This window comes from Euleptes europaea, chromosome 1, assembly GCF_029931775.1.
Source record: "Euleptes europaea isolate rEulEur1 chromosome 1, rEulEur1.hap1, whole genome shotgun sequence".
Classification (NCBI taxonomy): domain Eukaryota; kingdom Metazoa; phylum Chordata; class Lepidosauria; order Squamata; family Sphaerodactylidae; genus Euleptes; species Euleptes europaea.
This window is the reverse complement of record NC_079312.1, coordinates 138,094,544-138,112,126: the sequence shown is the minus strand read 5'-3', so window position 1 is coordinate 138,112,126 and position 17,583 is coordinate 138,094,544. Positions and strand designations below refer to the sequence as shown.

General features: G+C 46.7%; 1 protein-coding gene across 1 annotated transcript in view; it reads right to left on the bottom strand.

The window, feature by feature from the left end:
- Nucleotides 1-17,583, bottom strand: part of SDK2 (sidekick cell adhesion molecule 2) — a 408,808-nt gene that overhangs the window by 72,327 nt on the left and 318,898 nt on the right. Inside the window, exon 5 of the mRNA XM_056856751.1 lies at nt 6,011-6,144. Coding sequence (XP_056712729.1) covers nt 6,011-6,144 — 134 coding nt within the window. The remainder of the gene's footprint in view (nt 1-6,010; nt 6,145-17,583) is intronic.

Below are 17,583 nucleotides of genomic sequence, written 5' to 3'. Positions count from 1 at the left end.
TGGCACTAAGTTGGCAGGACTCCTCTGGATTCTCCCTGGCAGGATGACATCAGCTCACTTATACCACCAGGCCAAGATCGGGCAGCCATCTGGCTGTTCTGACAGGCACTTAACAGGGGCCCAAAACAGCACTCATTCAGCCTCTCACTTGGCCATAGGGCAGCCAGGTCCCTCTTCGCCACCGGTGGGAGGTTTTTGGGGTGGAGCCTGAGGGGAGGGGAGGGACTTCAATGCCATAGAGTGCAATTGCCATAGACACGAGTTCAAGACAACGTACCATACTTGTGGATAGGATTAAACAGGACTCACGCTTGGAAGAATATATGGTAACAAACTGAATGAATCAATTAAAGTGAACTGTATGGATCATATATAAGCATTTACTTTGTGACTTGTATTGCCATCTGTGAAAGGTGTTATCTACATACTGCCATCCTTGTATTTCATGCATTCTGTGTGGATAATACAAATGTATTGAATTGACATATAGTGTTATTGTTTGGAAGCCATACACTGCTGTTATTTGTCTAATCTTCCACATGGCACAGGTGAGAATAGCATCTCGGGGGCTGAGGAGTCAGACTTTTCTTAACCACGGTTTGCTTACACAGCGATGGAACTCACAAACTCTTCTTGCAAGTTGCCAAGACGGAGGTAAACACATGAAGACTCCTTATCCTGAGCCAGGCCATTGGTCTGTCAAGTTCAGTATTCTCTACTCTCACTGGCAGCCACAATGCAGGGTCTCAGGTGGAGGGCTTTCCAATCACCTTCTACCTGGTCCTTTTAGCTGGAGATGGCAAGGATTGAATCTGGGTCCTTTTGAATGCCAGGAAGATGTTCTACCACTGAGCCACAGCCCGTCACCTGTTAGGTGTCTAACAGGATAGGTCTTTAAGCCTTCCCTTCAAAGCTCCACACATTTCAGTCTCTCAGAAGGAGCATTAAGATCCTGTACCCACCTCAACCATGAAATTCTTCAGAGACCTGCCACCTGCTCCCCATCCCTAGCTGGGCATCAGCAGGTGGCATCAGAGACGGAAGCAGAGAGGGAAGGAGGGAGCATGAGGCAGAGCAGCAGAAATGGCAGAAGCAGCCACAGGAAAAGTACATAAAGCAAAATAATTGCAGTGATAAAGCCACCCCCCTCCCCTTCATGTGTTGGCTGGGATCGCAAGGTTGCTGATATAGCGGAATCCATAAAGGCATGCACTATGGTGTTTATTACCCACTGAGGTACAGCACTCTGGATTAATGGGGCAAAGAAAGGGGAGGGGGAATATAAAACCATGTCCGGGAGACATAAAACAGCTGTGAAGTAAACATCTTCCAGAGGGGCTGAGGAATCACAGGTTCGACTCATGTGGATTTCATGGCTTTGCTGGGAGGCAGAGATCAAGGCTATTCCCAAAGAGCTGAGAGTTACAGGAGAAAGCGAGTTCAGGAGTGTTAAATGAAAGCGCCAGCTTAATGGCTCCAGAGGTGCTGTATGGGGGAGGCTCTGAAGTGTTACAGTAGAGGAAGTGGAGGGCCAGGCCGGAGGAATTAGGGCAAGTCTCCTATAAACTTGAAAGTACCACTTGCGGGTGGGGATTATGGACAACTGTTCAGTAAGGCGAAGTGGACTGCCTAAGGTTGCCAGCTCCTGGTTGGAAAATACCTGGAGATTTTGGGGGTATACAGCCTGAGGAGGGCAGGATTTGGGAGGGGAGGGACTTCAGTGAGGTATACCATAGAGCCCACTTTCCAAAGAGGCCATTTTCTCCAAGTGAACTGATCTCTGACACCTGGAGATCAATTTTAATCCCAGGAGATTTCTAGCCACCACCTGGAGGTGGGCTACCTAGGCCTGCATCAAGTGATAGATTCGGGAGGGACGATTAGAAAGCAGCAAAATGTCAACTGTTTAGTTTATTATTATAATATTTTCATCACCATGGTGTGTGTGCTTGTGGCATTTTGCGTTTCTTTCTCAGGAATCAAAAGGACTGTCTTTGTGGGGAACAGGCCAAGTTGGGAGAGGGTGAGATTCTGTGATTGTGTAGCAACAGGACCTTCTCACAGAATCAAGCTATATGTAGGACTGGGATGGGTAAAGTGCAGATTTGGGAATCCAGGGTCAGTGCCAGAACAATAATTAAAGCAGGAGGATTGGAACCCAATTCCAATTCATAAATAATACAAAGTAGGCCAAGCCCCCCATTCCCCATCTGCTATACACAGTGGCTAAGGGGAGGCTTCATAAAAGATAAGTGGATGGGTAGCGGTAGGGCTGCCAACCTCCAGGTACTAGCTGGAGATCTCCTGCTATTGCAGCTGATCTCCAGCTGATAGAGATCAGTTCCCCTGGAGAAAATGGCTGCTTTGGCAATTGGACTCTATGGCATTGAAGTTTCTCCCCTCCCCAAACCCTGCCCTCTTCAGGCTCCGCCCCAAAAACCTCCTGCCAGAGGCAGAAAGGGACCTGGCAACCCTAGGGATAATGAATTGAATGACTTTTGAAACTGTTACTCATGTCTTGTTATACTGCCCTTTGTATGCAGAAATCCGGGTTAAACTCTTATTACCCTTGCTAAGTAAAAACAAGGAGTCGTCTGATAAATATAAAGTATTGTTCTTATTGAATAACCAGAACCCAGACCTAATCAATCGGGTAGAAGAATTCCTACAACATGCAATAAGCATAAGGGAGCTTGTTTCTTAACTGTCCAAATTTTAAACATGGATGTATTTTAACTGCTCTGATTATTCCTTTTTATGCCAATAAAGGTGATGATTGATTGATTGATTGATTGATTGAATTGAAAGACTTTCCTAAGGCTAAAGAGGGGATAGGAAAGCATGGACCAAAAGGGAGGGAGAGTCAGGATTTAGATAGCAAGGGGCTGAATGTGGGGGTGGCTGGGACACTGTCAGAATGCATGTTGGGAGTCTATCAGGAGAGCATATTATAAATGCAACGTTAATTTAGTTTCTTTTGCTCTGTGCTGCAGTCAGGTTCCCAGGAAGCAGAGAGACTGTGTGGATGGCACGAGAAGCAGAAACAGGGGCATCAACTAGTGATGCAATTAGAGCCTCCTAGTGCTTGCAGCCACAGCCCAAAGTGTCTAAATAAATTCGAAGCGGGCAGAAATGTTTAGTCAGCACCAGCCAAAGCTTTGCCAGAGATTTACTGCAAATTAAATTTGGGCCCGGGCCTGCAGAAGCGACGGGGGAAGCCAGATGCAAAGAGAAGCCGACGACAGGCTGAGCTCCAGAGACCTCTCAGTCTACACGAAAAACAAGCAAGGCGGAAACTACCTCCTTGGCCCACCCTCACGGTCGGCTGAGGCTCTCAGTATCTTAATGTCTCAGTACTTTGTGATATATTCTTATGTATGGTCCAAGATGGCAAAAAGCTCCAAGAACATAGCACTGAGGCACGAAGAGTCTAACAGCGCAATCCTTTTTGGAATTACTCTAGTCTAAACCCATTGAAATTACGGGACTTACGCTGGAATGATTCTGCATAAAACAGCACTGTAAGTGACTTGCCCGAGCCATACAAGCAGGCAGTGGAACAGGTCAACAGAGCACCAGCTGATGCCCTGATCATTGGGCTGTTCATTCTTTTGGAAGAGATAAGTTTCTCTGCATTGCAGAGTGAGTGTGATGGAGAGTATTTGGTGGGTGGATGGAGAGTTTAGACTTGGATGCGAGAGTCACCATCTAAGTGTCATGGATTCATTGCATGAATCTGGGCAGGAAAACAGCCTCTCAACGAAATCTGCACAACAGGCATAATGGTGACCTACCTCAAAGGGTTGCTGTGAAGGGAAACGCAACAGAGGGTGCAAAACACTTTGTCAATCAAGATTGCTAGGTTCAGTGATTAATAGAAGTAGAAGCATGGGAAATGGCCAATTGCATGCATGTTGACGCAAAGTAAGCCCCACTGAATGCAAAAGGATTTATTCTCAAGCAAGCGTGCATGGTATTTCATTTCAGCCTTAGTAATAAAAGCAGATGACAAGTCTAATTTCAGGGAATTGAAAGGGAGGAGCGTGAACACAAAGCAACACATCGGCATGCATGGACACACTTCCAGAAGCACACACTGTAGTAAACATATATACAGCCCTCCTATAAAATGGTTGCTTCCTTCATATTGCCACCTGTTTCTACAATGAACAATCCTGTTGCTGCTTCCAATAGGAAAGCCCCTCCTGAACCTGATGAAAAACAAGTTAGCCATTGCAAAGAAAAACAAATTTTCCTCTTGCGGTGCTAACCAGGGGGCTGAAGAGAGGGGACGTTTTCAAGGCAGCATCAATGAGAAAGAAGGAGGCACAACTCCCCCCCCCCCACGCTGGTTTCTGAAATGGGTAGTGATCCCTGATGGGTAAGAAAGAGCCTCAGAAGGCTTTTGTGGGCAGGGGGTAGGGGATGTGTGTGTGTAGGAACTCAACTGCCCTGACCTGGATGGCCCAGGCTAGCTTGATCTCGTCAGATCTCACAAGCTAAGCAGGGTCGGCCCTGGTTAGTATTTGGATGGGAGACCACCAAGGAATACCAGGGTTGCTGTGCAGAGGAAGGCACTGGCAAACCACCTCTGTTAGTCTCTTGCCATGAAAACCCCCAAAAGGGGTCGCCATAAGTCGGCTGCGACTTGACGGCACTTTACACACACACACACACACACACGAACTCAACTGTAAGAATTCCTTCCTGCACCGAGTACCCCGTTATCCTTCCTGATAAACGTAAGGCTGGGATTATGCATTTGCCAAGAAAAGCGATTGGATCCACTGGAGTGTTTCCGCAAATGGAACGATTTATGTCTGCACGGTGCAACATGCTGGCCTCCCTCCTCCCACTGTAGCCCAAAATGTCCCCTGATTTTTTTTGCGGGAGGCTCAGTGGTTCCCAAACCTTTCAGGCCATTGCCCCCTTGGTTCCACAAACTCAACCCCAGCGCCCCCTACCCTATCCAACAACACAGTTGAAGGGGCACACCTCTAGCGATCTCTGATGTCCCCCTGGCCTCTTAGTGCCCCCCTAGGTAATTCCACCCCCCCAGGGGATAGTACTGCCCACTTTGGGAACCACTGCTCTAGCAGGAGGGGGGTGGCAAGAAAGTCACTCCACAGGCAGAAAGAGTTCCACCTATGGAAACACTGCTGAATCTATACCAATGTTTAGTTTGGCTCTGAAGCTGGACACCATTTCAAAACCAAGAAATTCATCCCCCTGCAGCACAGCTGTGCACGTGGAAGGAGGGGGCATGGTTTCTTTTGCTCAGGTGCTCCTCATCTAGCATGTTTTAGAGCCAATTCACACATTACAAAGTCCACATGTGTGTCACATGGACTTTTGATAGACGCATTCTGGGATTCCTCTGACAGGAACAATTCCCGGGTATGGGCCCAATTCTGTTTAGGGCAATGGCCCACCTCCCTGCAACCTTTTCCTGATGTGAAGCAGCTGCAGGGAGCCACAATTGGACTGTTGGGGGAAAATAAAGGTACTGATAGCTAAACATACATTTCTCCAAGAAGACAAAGCACAGTTCCCTGGGGCTGCTTTAGGCTGGGAAAACAGCATGGGGGCGAAGGCTGAAGGCCCTGCATGCCGTGATCTGATCTTAATCTGGCTCACGTGTGTCTGGGAATTAGGTTCCCACCCTGGAACTCCTGGTGCATGTCTGATCCAAAGTACCCATGGCCGGCAAGCACATGTCCACCACATGGACTTTGTAACATGTGAATCAGCCCTTAGTATCAGCACTATGGGCCCAAGTACCAGCTTCCAAAGCAAGGTCTGCGCTTTATTTTTGGCAGCATTCCTATGCGTTAAACAACCAAATGATGGATAGTCAAGGCTGTTCCCATCACAGAATCTCCATGCTGAGGCAAACCTCTCCTGCTGAATTTTTTTTACTGCTATCCAGCTTCTAACCGCACACCAGCACATCCAGAAAAAGAATACAGCTAATCAAAGGTCTCTCCACTTCACACCAGGTAGCACTTACTTTCCACAGTTAGTGTGATGGGTTGACTGGTTTTATTGTCTCCATTCTTGTCATTCACAGCCTGCACATAGTACCTTCCAGCATCGGGTGCTACTGTCGACAAGATCACAAGAGTGTTCTCCAGCGTGATGGCTCTGAAAGGAATGAAGAATGGTTTTAGCGCTAGGTATATGTCTCAAAGGCTTGAGACATCCTTCCCCTTAAGAAAATCTGTGCCCCCTTATCCAATCCTCACTTCTTTCCCCCTTCAATTTAGTGCAAGTAAAGTAACATTTAGCCCACGAGGCAGAATGCTGGCCATTCTAACAGCACAGCAACTGCTGATGTGCTCTAATCACTTAAAAAGGGTAGGGCTGTCAATTCGGTTCGGCCCGAACTGAAAATCAGCCGAATTTCCCTTGATTCGGCGGTTTTTAGTTCGGGAGGAACCGAACTCAAAACTGGCGGGCAACCGGGGGGGCCGAATTCAGCGAGTTCGGCAGTTCGCGAATAAATTCGGCCAATTCGGGGCCGTCAGTAAGCAGCATAACCTTCAGTAAGCAGCATTCTCCTCCCCCGGCCAATCGGTGGCCAAGCTGGGTCTTCTTCTGGCCAATCAGTCAGGATTGAGTACTGGAGGAATCAGCTGATGTGCGGCCGGCCGGGGAAAGAGATAGAGAGAGGGAAATCCTCATGTGTGTGTGAGGGGGTGCTTGTGCACATTCGCTCCTTTCCGTGGCTGCAGAGGGTGCATTTTTGGGTGTGCCGACCCCAAACTTTCAGTGGAGCATCAGACAAGGCTTCTTAAGATACCCCCCAAGTTTTGTAAACATTGGGTCAGGGGGTCCCGAGATATGGGCTCCACCCCCTTTTTCTTTCCATGGCTGCAGAGGGCGCATTTTTGAGTGTGCCGACCCCAAACTTTCAGCAGAGCATCAGACAAGGCTTCTTAAGATACCCCCCAAGTTTTGTAAACATTGGGTCAGGGGGTCCCGAGATATGGGCTCCACCCCTTTTTCCTCTCCCCCCTTTTCCATTTTCGTGGCTGCAGGGGGCGCTTTTTGGGGAGTGCAGCCCCCAAACTTTTATCATAGCTTCAGACAATCCCTCTTCAGAGACCACCCAAGTTTTGTAAAGATGTGTTCAGTGGGGGCTGAAATATCGGCTCCCCCCTTTTCTCTTTCCGTGGCTGCAGGGGGCGCATTTTTGGGTGTGCCGACCCCAAACTTTCAGCGGAGCTTCAGACAAGGCTTTTTAAGAGACCACCCAAGTTTTGTAAACATTGGGTCAGGGGCCCCTGAGATATGGGCTTTCCCCTTTTCCCTATTGGGATGAATGGATCACCCTCGAGAGATGCATACATATGGATCTTATATTGGATACAAATGGAATCATATTGGATTACCCAGCCTCCCAGCCCCTCCTGCTGGAACAGAAGACAGCCACAGTAAGACCCCTTTGGGGGCTTTAATCTATAATTTTTCTTTTCTGTGTGTGTGTGTGGGGGGAAAGCAGAGTCTGTGTGTGTGTGTGGGGAGGGAGCAGTTTCTGTGGGTGGGGGGGAAGCCAAAGGGGGCTTTTGCCGGTTCTGCCTGGGGTGTGTGTTCCCCCTCCAGTCTCTCTCTCCCTGGTTTGAGGGGGGGCTTCATTTTTATTCTTCAGGTTTTTCCTCATTCATAAGATCAGTTAGGTTATTTTGATGCTTGCTCAAAACTGGTTTTCAAATGGTGACTTAAAGAATGCATCTGCCTGGTCCCAAGTCCAATGCAAAAGGAGAAATTCCACCCCCTCCTGCTCATTATGCAGAGCTAGCTGCCTCTGTCCCTTTCCATGGTATGCAAATTCCCAGGTGTCAGGTGTTGCTTTGCACTGTTGCAAAGGTGTTGCATTGCGTGCTTGTGTTGCTTTGCAGTTGTATTGTTTTGCAAAATTCTTCACACCTGCCTCGCCCTTTGCATGTTTGCAAAGGTGTTGCTTTTCAGTTGTGTTGCTTTGCAAAGTTCTTAGCACCTGCCCCGCCCTTGCTCTCATCAGCTGTTTGTCGGGGCTGGGAGCTTTGTGCGTGGGCCGCAAGCTCTGCTGAGAGATGCACATTCAAGGTGGGGGGGACCCCTTTCAGGGCCCATATCTCAGCCCCCCCTGACCCAATCTTTACAAAACTTGGGGACTCTTTCAATATACGTCCTTTGAAGCTCTGCTGAAAGTTTGGGACCTCTAAGCCCAAAAATGCCCCCCCCCCAGAGCCACGGAAAGGCTCGATTGTGTTTTTAATAACTTTATTCGGCCGAATTTTTTTTTCCGAACTTTGAATTCCCGCCGAATTGAACGGATCCGAAGTGGGGGAGTTCGGACTTCGGCACGTACCGAACCCACAAGGGCCAAATTCGGCCGAATCCGAACTGTACCGAATTTTTTTTTTTGACAGCCCTAAAAAAGGGTAAAGGGTAAAGGTCCCCTGTGCAAGCACCGGGTCATTCCTGGCCCATGGGGTGATGTCACATCCCGACATTTCCTAGGCAGACTTTGTTTACGGGGTGGTTTGCCAGTGCCTTCCCCAGTCATCTTCCCTTTGCCCCCAGCAAGCTGGGTACTCATTTCACCTCAGAAGGATGGAAGGCTGAGTCAACCTTGAGCCGGCTACCTGGAACCGACTTCCGTCGGGATTGAACTCAGGTCGTGAGCAGAGCTTTTGACTGCAGTACTGCAGCTTAACACTACACCCTGTGAATATGCATGTGCCCTCTTGTACTCGTAGTGGATGTTGAGCACGTTTCAGCAGTTATGTGCATGGTGTTTTTCACGTAGACCTGCTTACACATATGTGTAGATGCACATGTGCAGAGGCACATAAGATGGGGAAATCTGAAATGTACTTCAACCCCTTTCCATGTGCAGCACATGGGTGAGAGCAGATGGGCCTCTTTGCAGGAATAGGCATTGTTTGGTCTGCTGCTTCTTCCTGCCTTTGCTCACCTACTAGCACACATAATTGTGCCAGCTCCTGCGTGGATTTTTCATCCCTCCCTCCATGCTTCAGCCAGGATTTGGGTTTTCAAAAATCTTTTCTTCCACCATTTAGCACGATTTCCCATTAAACATTTATTTGGTGCCTTTGGGGAAAAAAAGAAAACAAACTTGCAGCAATGCTGCGGGAGAGGGATCGTCACAAGGACCAGCCAATCAGCACTCTGAACAGCCAACTTCCCTTGAAACAGGAGCAGCCGGATGCTCCCGTGCTTAATTTAATCTGAAATTTTATATGTCAGTCCAAAAGGTGGAAAATGCAGATCTACAGAGGACTCGAGCTATATACGTCTGATTTCACCCACAAACGGATGATCCCAGAGGCTCAGGCAGCCTCAATGCATAAACCAGATGTCTGCAATATACTGAAGCTACTGTCACTTCAGGTGAAAAGGGGGGGAATATCCCCCTTTTCCTGTTCCCATCTTTAAATTATCTCAGTGACTAAGCACTGGGGAGGTAGAGCAAACTGGATGTTCATAGATTAAGTTTCCTTTTTTTGGTGGAATGATCTAATCTGCTGGAGACATAAAATGGCTGAGGGAGGGGAAATATATTTTACCATTAAATTTGTGATAAAGAAGCTTTATCTCCTCAAACTGTCTTCACAAATGTAAAAGCAACCAGTTTACTTCTGCACAGTGGAGGTTACATATTCAATTCCAGAATGCTCTGCGTATGAAAGAATTCTATGAGGCCACAGGTAGGTTTTGCTGGTTGCTGCTGTTTTTGAAGAGTGTGTGCATGTTGTCTGTTTTCTGCTCTGTGCATAAGTGAGGGAGGTTTTGGTAAAATGTGTGTTACATGCTGGTGTGGGTTGTGTCTCGGTGTGTTTGCAAAAACTCCATCCAATAAAGGTCAAATGTGTCTCTAAGGGACAAACTAAATAAGATGCTGGGAGACACGATCAGATGTGGATCAAACTGACTATGAATCAAATTGGTCAATCAAATTGGTGGACAGAGGGTCCTTTCCCACTGGGAATTAAAAAACCCCCAATATCATTCCTCTAGCAGTCTTTCCACATACAAGGGGAAAATGCAGGGACTCCAGTCTGGAGAACCGGGATCAGTTCCTCAGGCCTCCACATGAAGCCTGCTGGGTGACCTGGGCCACTCACTGTTCTCTCAGAACTCTCCCAGCCCACGGAGAGGCAGGCAATATCAAACCACCTCTGATAGCAAACCCCTAAGGGGATAGCAATGTCAGAATAAGCAAGGCTGACATATTAGTATCTGAACTGACAGGTCTGAATCTAGATCTTGACCATCTAGACTGGAAAGTACCTGGAAAGTCCCTAACTGATGTCATACTGTAAACCAGCCTGAACCGGTTTAGACCTAGGCTGATGCAAGGTCTTGCAAGAGGGCAGTGAGTCAGCACTGACCTGATTGGTGGCTGGTGGGAAGCAAATGTATATAAGTGTATATCCCTGTAACTAGTGTGTGGAAGAATATTGTGGATGGAGTTGGTGTTGGAGATTGCTGTGAATCTGAACACTGTAAATAAATCAAGCACTGCTAGCTCCCGCGACAAGCAAACCCCTACGGGGCAATAGCAAACCCCTACGGGGTTGCCATAAGTCAGATGTGACTTGATAGCAAAATCAGACAGGACCAAACTAGCCTCATGGATAGGCTGACCATATTTCCTTGAGACAAAAACAGGGCATTGAGATAGCAAAAACGGGACAATAGGTTCAATAGTTACTGGCTAAAATCAAATTGAGAAATTTAAAAATAATACTGTTATTTTATACTACATACAACATTCTACTATATTTTAGTTGTTTTTAGCTAATCACTATATTTCTCAAACCAAGAGCTTAAATGAAAATATTTTTTATGCTCCTGGGGCCATATTTTCTCAATATGTCCCAACTATACAGCAATAGGAACAAGAGTACATGGGTGCCATAATCAGAAAAATAATGTGCAATAGCAAATTATAGGAAATTTCCACTCCAGTAAATAGAAATAATTGTATTAATTTTATATAATTTTACAGCAACATGAGAAATATTAATGCACATGTGCAATAAAGAATTTGATATGTTATATAAAAACATACTTAAACGTGCAGTCATTGCTTATTATGGTTTGGGCGCTATTAGCCTATTTACAACTTTTCACCTGCTATCCTTTCAGCAGCAGATATCTGCTGATTCCTGTCTGGTGGTCTGTTTTCGATCCTCTTTGGCTCCCCTGACTTGCTCCCTGTTGCTGCACGCAGGAAGGTCTTCGATAGCCCTGCTATCATTGCTAGCTGTTAAGCACCAGCAGTGCCTCTCCCTGTCACTCCCTTCCTTCTCCCCTCCTCCTTCCTTCACACTCTTGGCATGGGGAGGCAGATCTAAGTTCCGTGTAGTGTAACCCAACCGGAGCACTTTTTCCTATGAGAATTTACCCAGCCATGCCTGCATGCAGCATAAGAAATGTCAGAACTGAAGGAAGTGTAATGAGGTGCAAAACGGGACAAAATTGACACTTTAATTAAAAAATGGCCAGGAAATATGATAAAAAAAACAGGACTGTCCTGTTCAGAACAGCACGTATGGTCAGCCTATTCATGGACTTCCTTATCAATGTGTTTTAATGTAGGTATTCATGTAGCTTCTGCAGACTTACCCTTTGGCCATGGAGAAGACACTGAGAGCAGGTCATAGGATTGCACTCTCTCTCCCCTCTAGCATACTACCCCCCTTCCATTCTAGACAATGCTACTTCTGTACCAACATTCACTATCAACAATGCTACTAACCAGGTTATGCTTGTAATTTAGGATTTTAAATTAGGTTTATGGCTCCACAGGCCCACAGGGAGTATAAAGTAGGTTGCACATATGCTGCCCTTTATCTTTTACCTGTGCAGACAGGAACATTTTCAAGCAGGCAGGTTGATGTGACTGGAATTCATATGAGTTTGTAATTTCTTCCTATTGTAAATATCAACTGTGTGCATATGCTGTACCACATATGTTACCTGTGTGGGCACAGCTATTGATAGGTATATGTATAATGCATGAAACACAATTTATTACAAACAAACTGGCTTTTAATATAATCTTGGTCTGGATAGATTCACTAAGAACAATATGACAGAATTAAGTTACTCAATGATGGAAATATTGTTAAGTTTTTGAAATTTAATTTGTTGTCAGGACACGTAACAGAAGATGAAGTTCTCAGTATTATTAAAATTTAAGTGCTCCTGGGATTGTGATGAATTAAAAATAGCAACAAAAAGAAAGACATGCTAAATAAAGAAGGTTACCCAATTTTCAAGCTTTGTTCCAATGTTTTCAATGAGCAAATTATGCCATTGTAAAACATGGGTAGTGACCACCACCCATAGGGCATATTGGCCCTTAAATAAGGAATGAAAGCTGGCAAAGGGTACCAGTTCTGGGAATAGGAATGGCGGTAACTGACTGTAACTTCCTGTGGCCATAATCCAAAGGTGCACATGGATGATCTTGGGCCAGTTATGCTGTTTTAGCACTGACCTGGATAGCCTAGATGAGCCTGATCTTGTCAAATCTCAGAGGTTAAGCAGGGTCAGCCCGGGTTAGGATTTGGATGGGAGACCACCAAGGAAGACTAGGGGTGGTATGCAGAGGCAGGCAATGGTAAATGGCCTCTGAACTACTCTTGCCTTGAAAACCCTACCGGGTCGTCATAAGTCAGCTGTCTTAGTCTAATCTACCCTGCAGGGTGGTTGTGAGGATAAAGTAGAGGCAGGGAGAACAGTGCATGCCGGCATTTATTTAATTCATGTATACCCTGACTTTCTCCTCAATGGGGACCTAAAGGCTTACAACGTCTCCCCTCCTCTCTTTTATCCTCACAATATCCCTGGGGGGTAGGTCAGGCTGACAGTGTGTGACTGGCCCAAGGTCACCCAGCATGCATCTGTGACAGAATGGGGATTCGAGCCTGGGTCTCCCAGATTCTAGTCTTGACACTGTAACCACTGTACCACACTGTAGGCAACCATGAGCTCCTTGGAAGAAAGGAGGGAAAAAGTGCAAGAAATTAATAAAATGCATAAGATGTGCATGTGCAACAAGTGCACACTCCTCCGATCACAACCCATTCAGTGGGCTCACGCACTGCGCCACCCTGAAGTTGATATTTAGCCCTGCTTGTTAAACATGCCCTTATTTTTCACCGTTGCTTTCTACAACTCATCATATCCCCCTCCCCAATCTGTTTCTCAAAAGGACGTTTGCTACCCGCATCTTGGCTGATGAAAGCGCCACCTTATCAGTGGCTCTCCTTCTTGGCTTTTGTCTGCTCCTCTCGCTTCACTCAAAAGGCGAAGTCAAGGTGTCCTTATGCCCGCTGAGTGTACTGATTGCTGAGAAACCAGTTTTACATGCAGAATAGCAGCTGGCAGTTTGAACTTGATTCCCAGAAAGTGGCTGGGATGTTAAAACATGACAGCATGCCAAATTAGGTGAAGACAGTGCCGGAGCTAAAGCTGCGAACTTGCTGGGAAATGCCACGACCATAAAGTGTGTGTGTGGGGGGGAGGTCCTTCAACAAACAGGATTTTTAAAATGAGCTAGAGAAGTACCTTGGTGGGACTGAAATGTTTACAAACGTATATGAATAGGGTTGCCAGGTCCCTCTTTGCAACCGGCGGGAGATTTTGGGGACGGAGCCTGAAGAGGGCGGGGTTTGGGGAGGGGAGGGACTTCAATGCCAAAGGAGTTCAATTGCCAAAGCGGCCATTTTTCTCCAGGTGATTTGATCTCTATCGGCTGGAGATCAGTTGAATTAGCGGGAGATCTCCTGCTACTACCTGGCAGTTGGCAACCCTACATATGAAGCTGCCTTATACTGAATACCCTTGGTCCATCAACATCAGTCTTGCCTGCTCAGACTGGCAGTGGCTCTCCAGAGTCTCAGGTCAAGGTCTTTCACATCACCGACTACCTGATCCTTTTAACTGGCGGTGCCAATGATTGAACCTAGGACCTTTTGCCTGCAGAATGGCTCCAAATTTACATTGCCAATCCGACCCTGCCGTGTGATGGGATATACATATACAAAGTTCAGGCACAGACAAAGTCAGTATTGAAAAGGAGGTCATGAAAAACGGTGCAATCCTATGCAAAGTTACTCCCTGCTAAGTCCGCTGAAATAAACGGGCTTAGGAGACTGTATGCATTGCACTGTAACGTAGGGATTTATTTTGAAGGTGTGTCCCCCTCCTCTGTTGATCTGTGCCAAGGCAGCTGCACATAGGAGCATGCTGGGTGACCTTGGGCCAGTCACCACACTCATAGGAGCAGCTGCCAGGACTTCTCATGCCAGTGCTGGGACCAGCCCACAGGCCCTCTGCTCACGCAGAAGTAGTTTTGGGGGCTCTTCATACCAGCGGCCTAGGGTTTCCAAATCCCTCTTCGCCACCGGTAGGAGGTTTTGGGGGCAGAGCCTGAGGAGGGTGGGGTCTGGGGAGGGGAGGGACTTCAATGCCATAGAGCCCAATGGCCAAAGCGGCCATTTCTCCAGGTGATCTGATCTCTATCTGCTGGAGAGCCGTTGTAATAGCAGGAGATCTCCAGCTAGTACCTGGAGGTTACAATACAATACAATACAAAATAGGCACCTCCGTGCCAGTACCAATGGTTAGAAAATCTGCAACGGAGTCTTCAGTACAAAAGATAGTACCTACTCTTGGACTTTTTGAAGGAAATACAACATTTACTTGAAAGAACATGGCAATTGGTGCACTGAGACTGCACCCGATTTAGATTGTACATACTGTATATAACTTTGACTGTTCTTATATGTATCTTTCACTCTTGTATTGTTGATGTCATATGTGTAAGCACCAAGATTTTTGCTACTTTTGTACTGAAGACTCCGTTGCAGTACCTGGAGGTTGGCAATCCTACTGCTACCCCCTGTCTTATAATGCCATACATCATAAAGACGCAGCTGGGACAAGTTCTATTTTAGGTCTCTGCATGGCGTCCTACGAGGCTTCTTGGAGACGATGCTGATGCTGATGCAAACGGGGTTGATGAGATGGGGGGGCGGGGCTCAGGGTTTTTTATCTGGCTTCGGTCTGGTTGGTGTCAAGTGAAGGGGCCCAGTGGGGAATCTTTGCCAAGAGGCCCATGGCATCTCTCAGTAGCTCTATGCCAGTCTCCAGAGCCAAACAGTAGCTCGGAATTAAGCTGTGGAGGTTGCGGCAAGATTGATTCTCAAAGGCTTTGTCACAAGGGGCAGGGAAACAGCTCAGCTACTATCCCAGTGTTCTTAGTGCATCCCTTTGCTCTCTTCTGTATAAGCGAACGTGCTTCGGTCAAGCACTGCAACCAGAGACCCAGCTGTGGTAACAGAAAATTGCTTACCACCACCTCTGCCACTGAATGGCTCAGCTCTGCCTGATGATGGGATATGATGGACCTCTCAGTGGCCTTCGGTACTACCAACCATAGTAACCTACTGAGCCGCCTCTCAGCATTGGGACTGGGGGGCACTGTGTTACAGTAGTTCGAATCCTACCTGGGAAGGCAGTCTCAGAGGGTGGTGCTGGGGGATTCCTGCTCTGCCCCATGGCTGTTGACCTGTGAGGTTCTGCAGCGTTTGATCTTGTCCCCCATGCTATTTAATATCTATGTGAAGCCACTGGAAGAGGTCACCAGGAGGTTTGGGCTGTGGTGTCACCAATATGCGGATGATATCCAGCTCTACTTTTCTTTTCCATCTGATTCCAACAGTGCTATTGATGTTCTGAACCATGCTTGAAGCCAGTAATGGGCTGGATGAGGGTGAACAAACTGAAGCTTAATCCTGACAAGACAGAGGTTCTCTGGGTTAGCAGGAAAGGCAGACCTGGGTCTTGGGATCTCTCCTGTCTTGGATGGGGTTATACTCCTCTTGAAAAGTCAGGTTCGCAGCTTGGGAGAGCTACTCAACACAGCAATCATCTTTGACAACCAGGCGGCTGTAGTGGTCCAGAGTGCTTTTGTTCAACTTCGGCTAGTGTGTCAACTGTGTACATTCCGGGGTCAGTCACATGTAGCCACAGTGATCCATGCCTTAGTTACATCTAGACTGGAGTACTGCAATGTGCTCTACTTAGGACTACCCTTGAAGAGTGTTCAGAGGCTACAGCTAGTGCAGAATGCTGTGGCTACACTGCTGGTTGGGGGCAGCTATTGGGAGGACGTCACCCTGATATTACAGGAATTACACTGGCTACCAATCTGCTCCCAAGCCCAATTCAAGGAGCTGGCTTTGAACTTTAAAGCCCTATAGGGCATCAGACTGAGGTATCTGAAGGACCGTCTTCTCCCATATGTTACTGCCCAGGAATTAAAATCACAGGGAAAGGCCCTCCTGACTGTCCTGTCAATTAAAGAAGCTCATTTGGTGGGTATAAAAGAGAGGGCCTTTTCAGTAGCAGCTCCATGATTATGGAACAAACTCCTCAGGGAGGTGTTCCTGGCCCCCTCACTTTCAATCATTAGGAGGTAGTTGAAGACAGTTTTATTTGGTTAAATTTACATTTGGTTATGTTTAGTAGTTGGGATTTTAAATTTTGGTTTTTATGTTTTTAATGTATTTCATGTGTTTTATCTATGTTGTAAACTGCCTGGAGCTCCATAAAGAAGAACGGCAGCTAATAAATTATTATTATTATTATTATTATTATTATTATTATTATTATTATTATTATGCCTATTATGAGGGGGAATCCCATCTCCCCCCACCATCACTGAGTTTGGTGCAGCTCCAGGCCCCACCGCCAACTTCTGAAGCTAGCTGCAGGTGTCTGGGAACCACTCTGAGCCTACAGCAGGTTCCAGTGTCTGCTGCTGCTGTGGCCAGGCCTGGAGCGGCTCCCGGTGTCCCCCACTGCAGTAGCTAGGCCAAGAGCGGCTCCCGGCATCTTGGAGTGGCTCCCAATGACTGCTGCCAATGACTCCCATAGAATCATGGTAAGTGTGTTGCCTGCGCATGCACAGATGCGTTTTTATTGGGGGGGATTTAAACTCCTCAATATATTTTAAAAAAAGATTTCAGATTTTTCTGCAGACCTGTTTCTCCAAGTTTGCAGGAAAATCTGTTTAGTGTTGGAGTGGCCCCAATTTACGGATTTAAATATCCACAGATGGGGGCCACATGTCACTATTAGATCTATAGATAATAATATGTATGTGCAATATGTTCCTGTGAACATAGCGCAAGTCCAAATACACACTAAGCTACATTGTGCCACTCTCTGAACTGTGGCCACATGTATACTGTAACATGAATACATATGCCATATTTACTGGTTTTCTTACATTTTCTTCATGCTAGATCAGTTTGTGCTAGTCTTTGTACCCCTGAACTTCATACCCTTTACATGAGCTTTGCCCATAAGCATATACACAGGTAGCTTTTTTTGCTAGAAAAGCTTCCAATCCTGAAAAATGATCCTTCTCTGGAGGGGTAATGCTGTACCGCACTATGAATGTGTCTGTCTGTGTAGGAAGACATGGCAATTTTTCCCCCTTTCCTGAGGAATGGAATATTACAACCCTTAAGAAAGAGACAATGCCTTTTC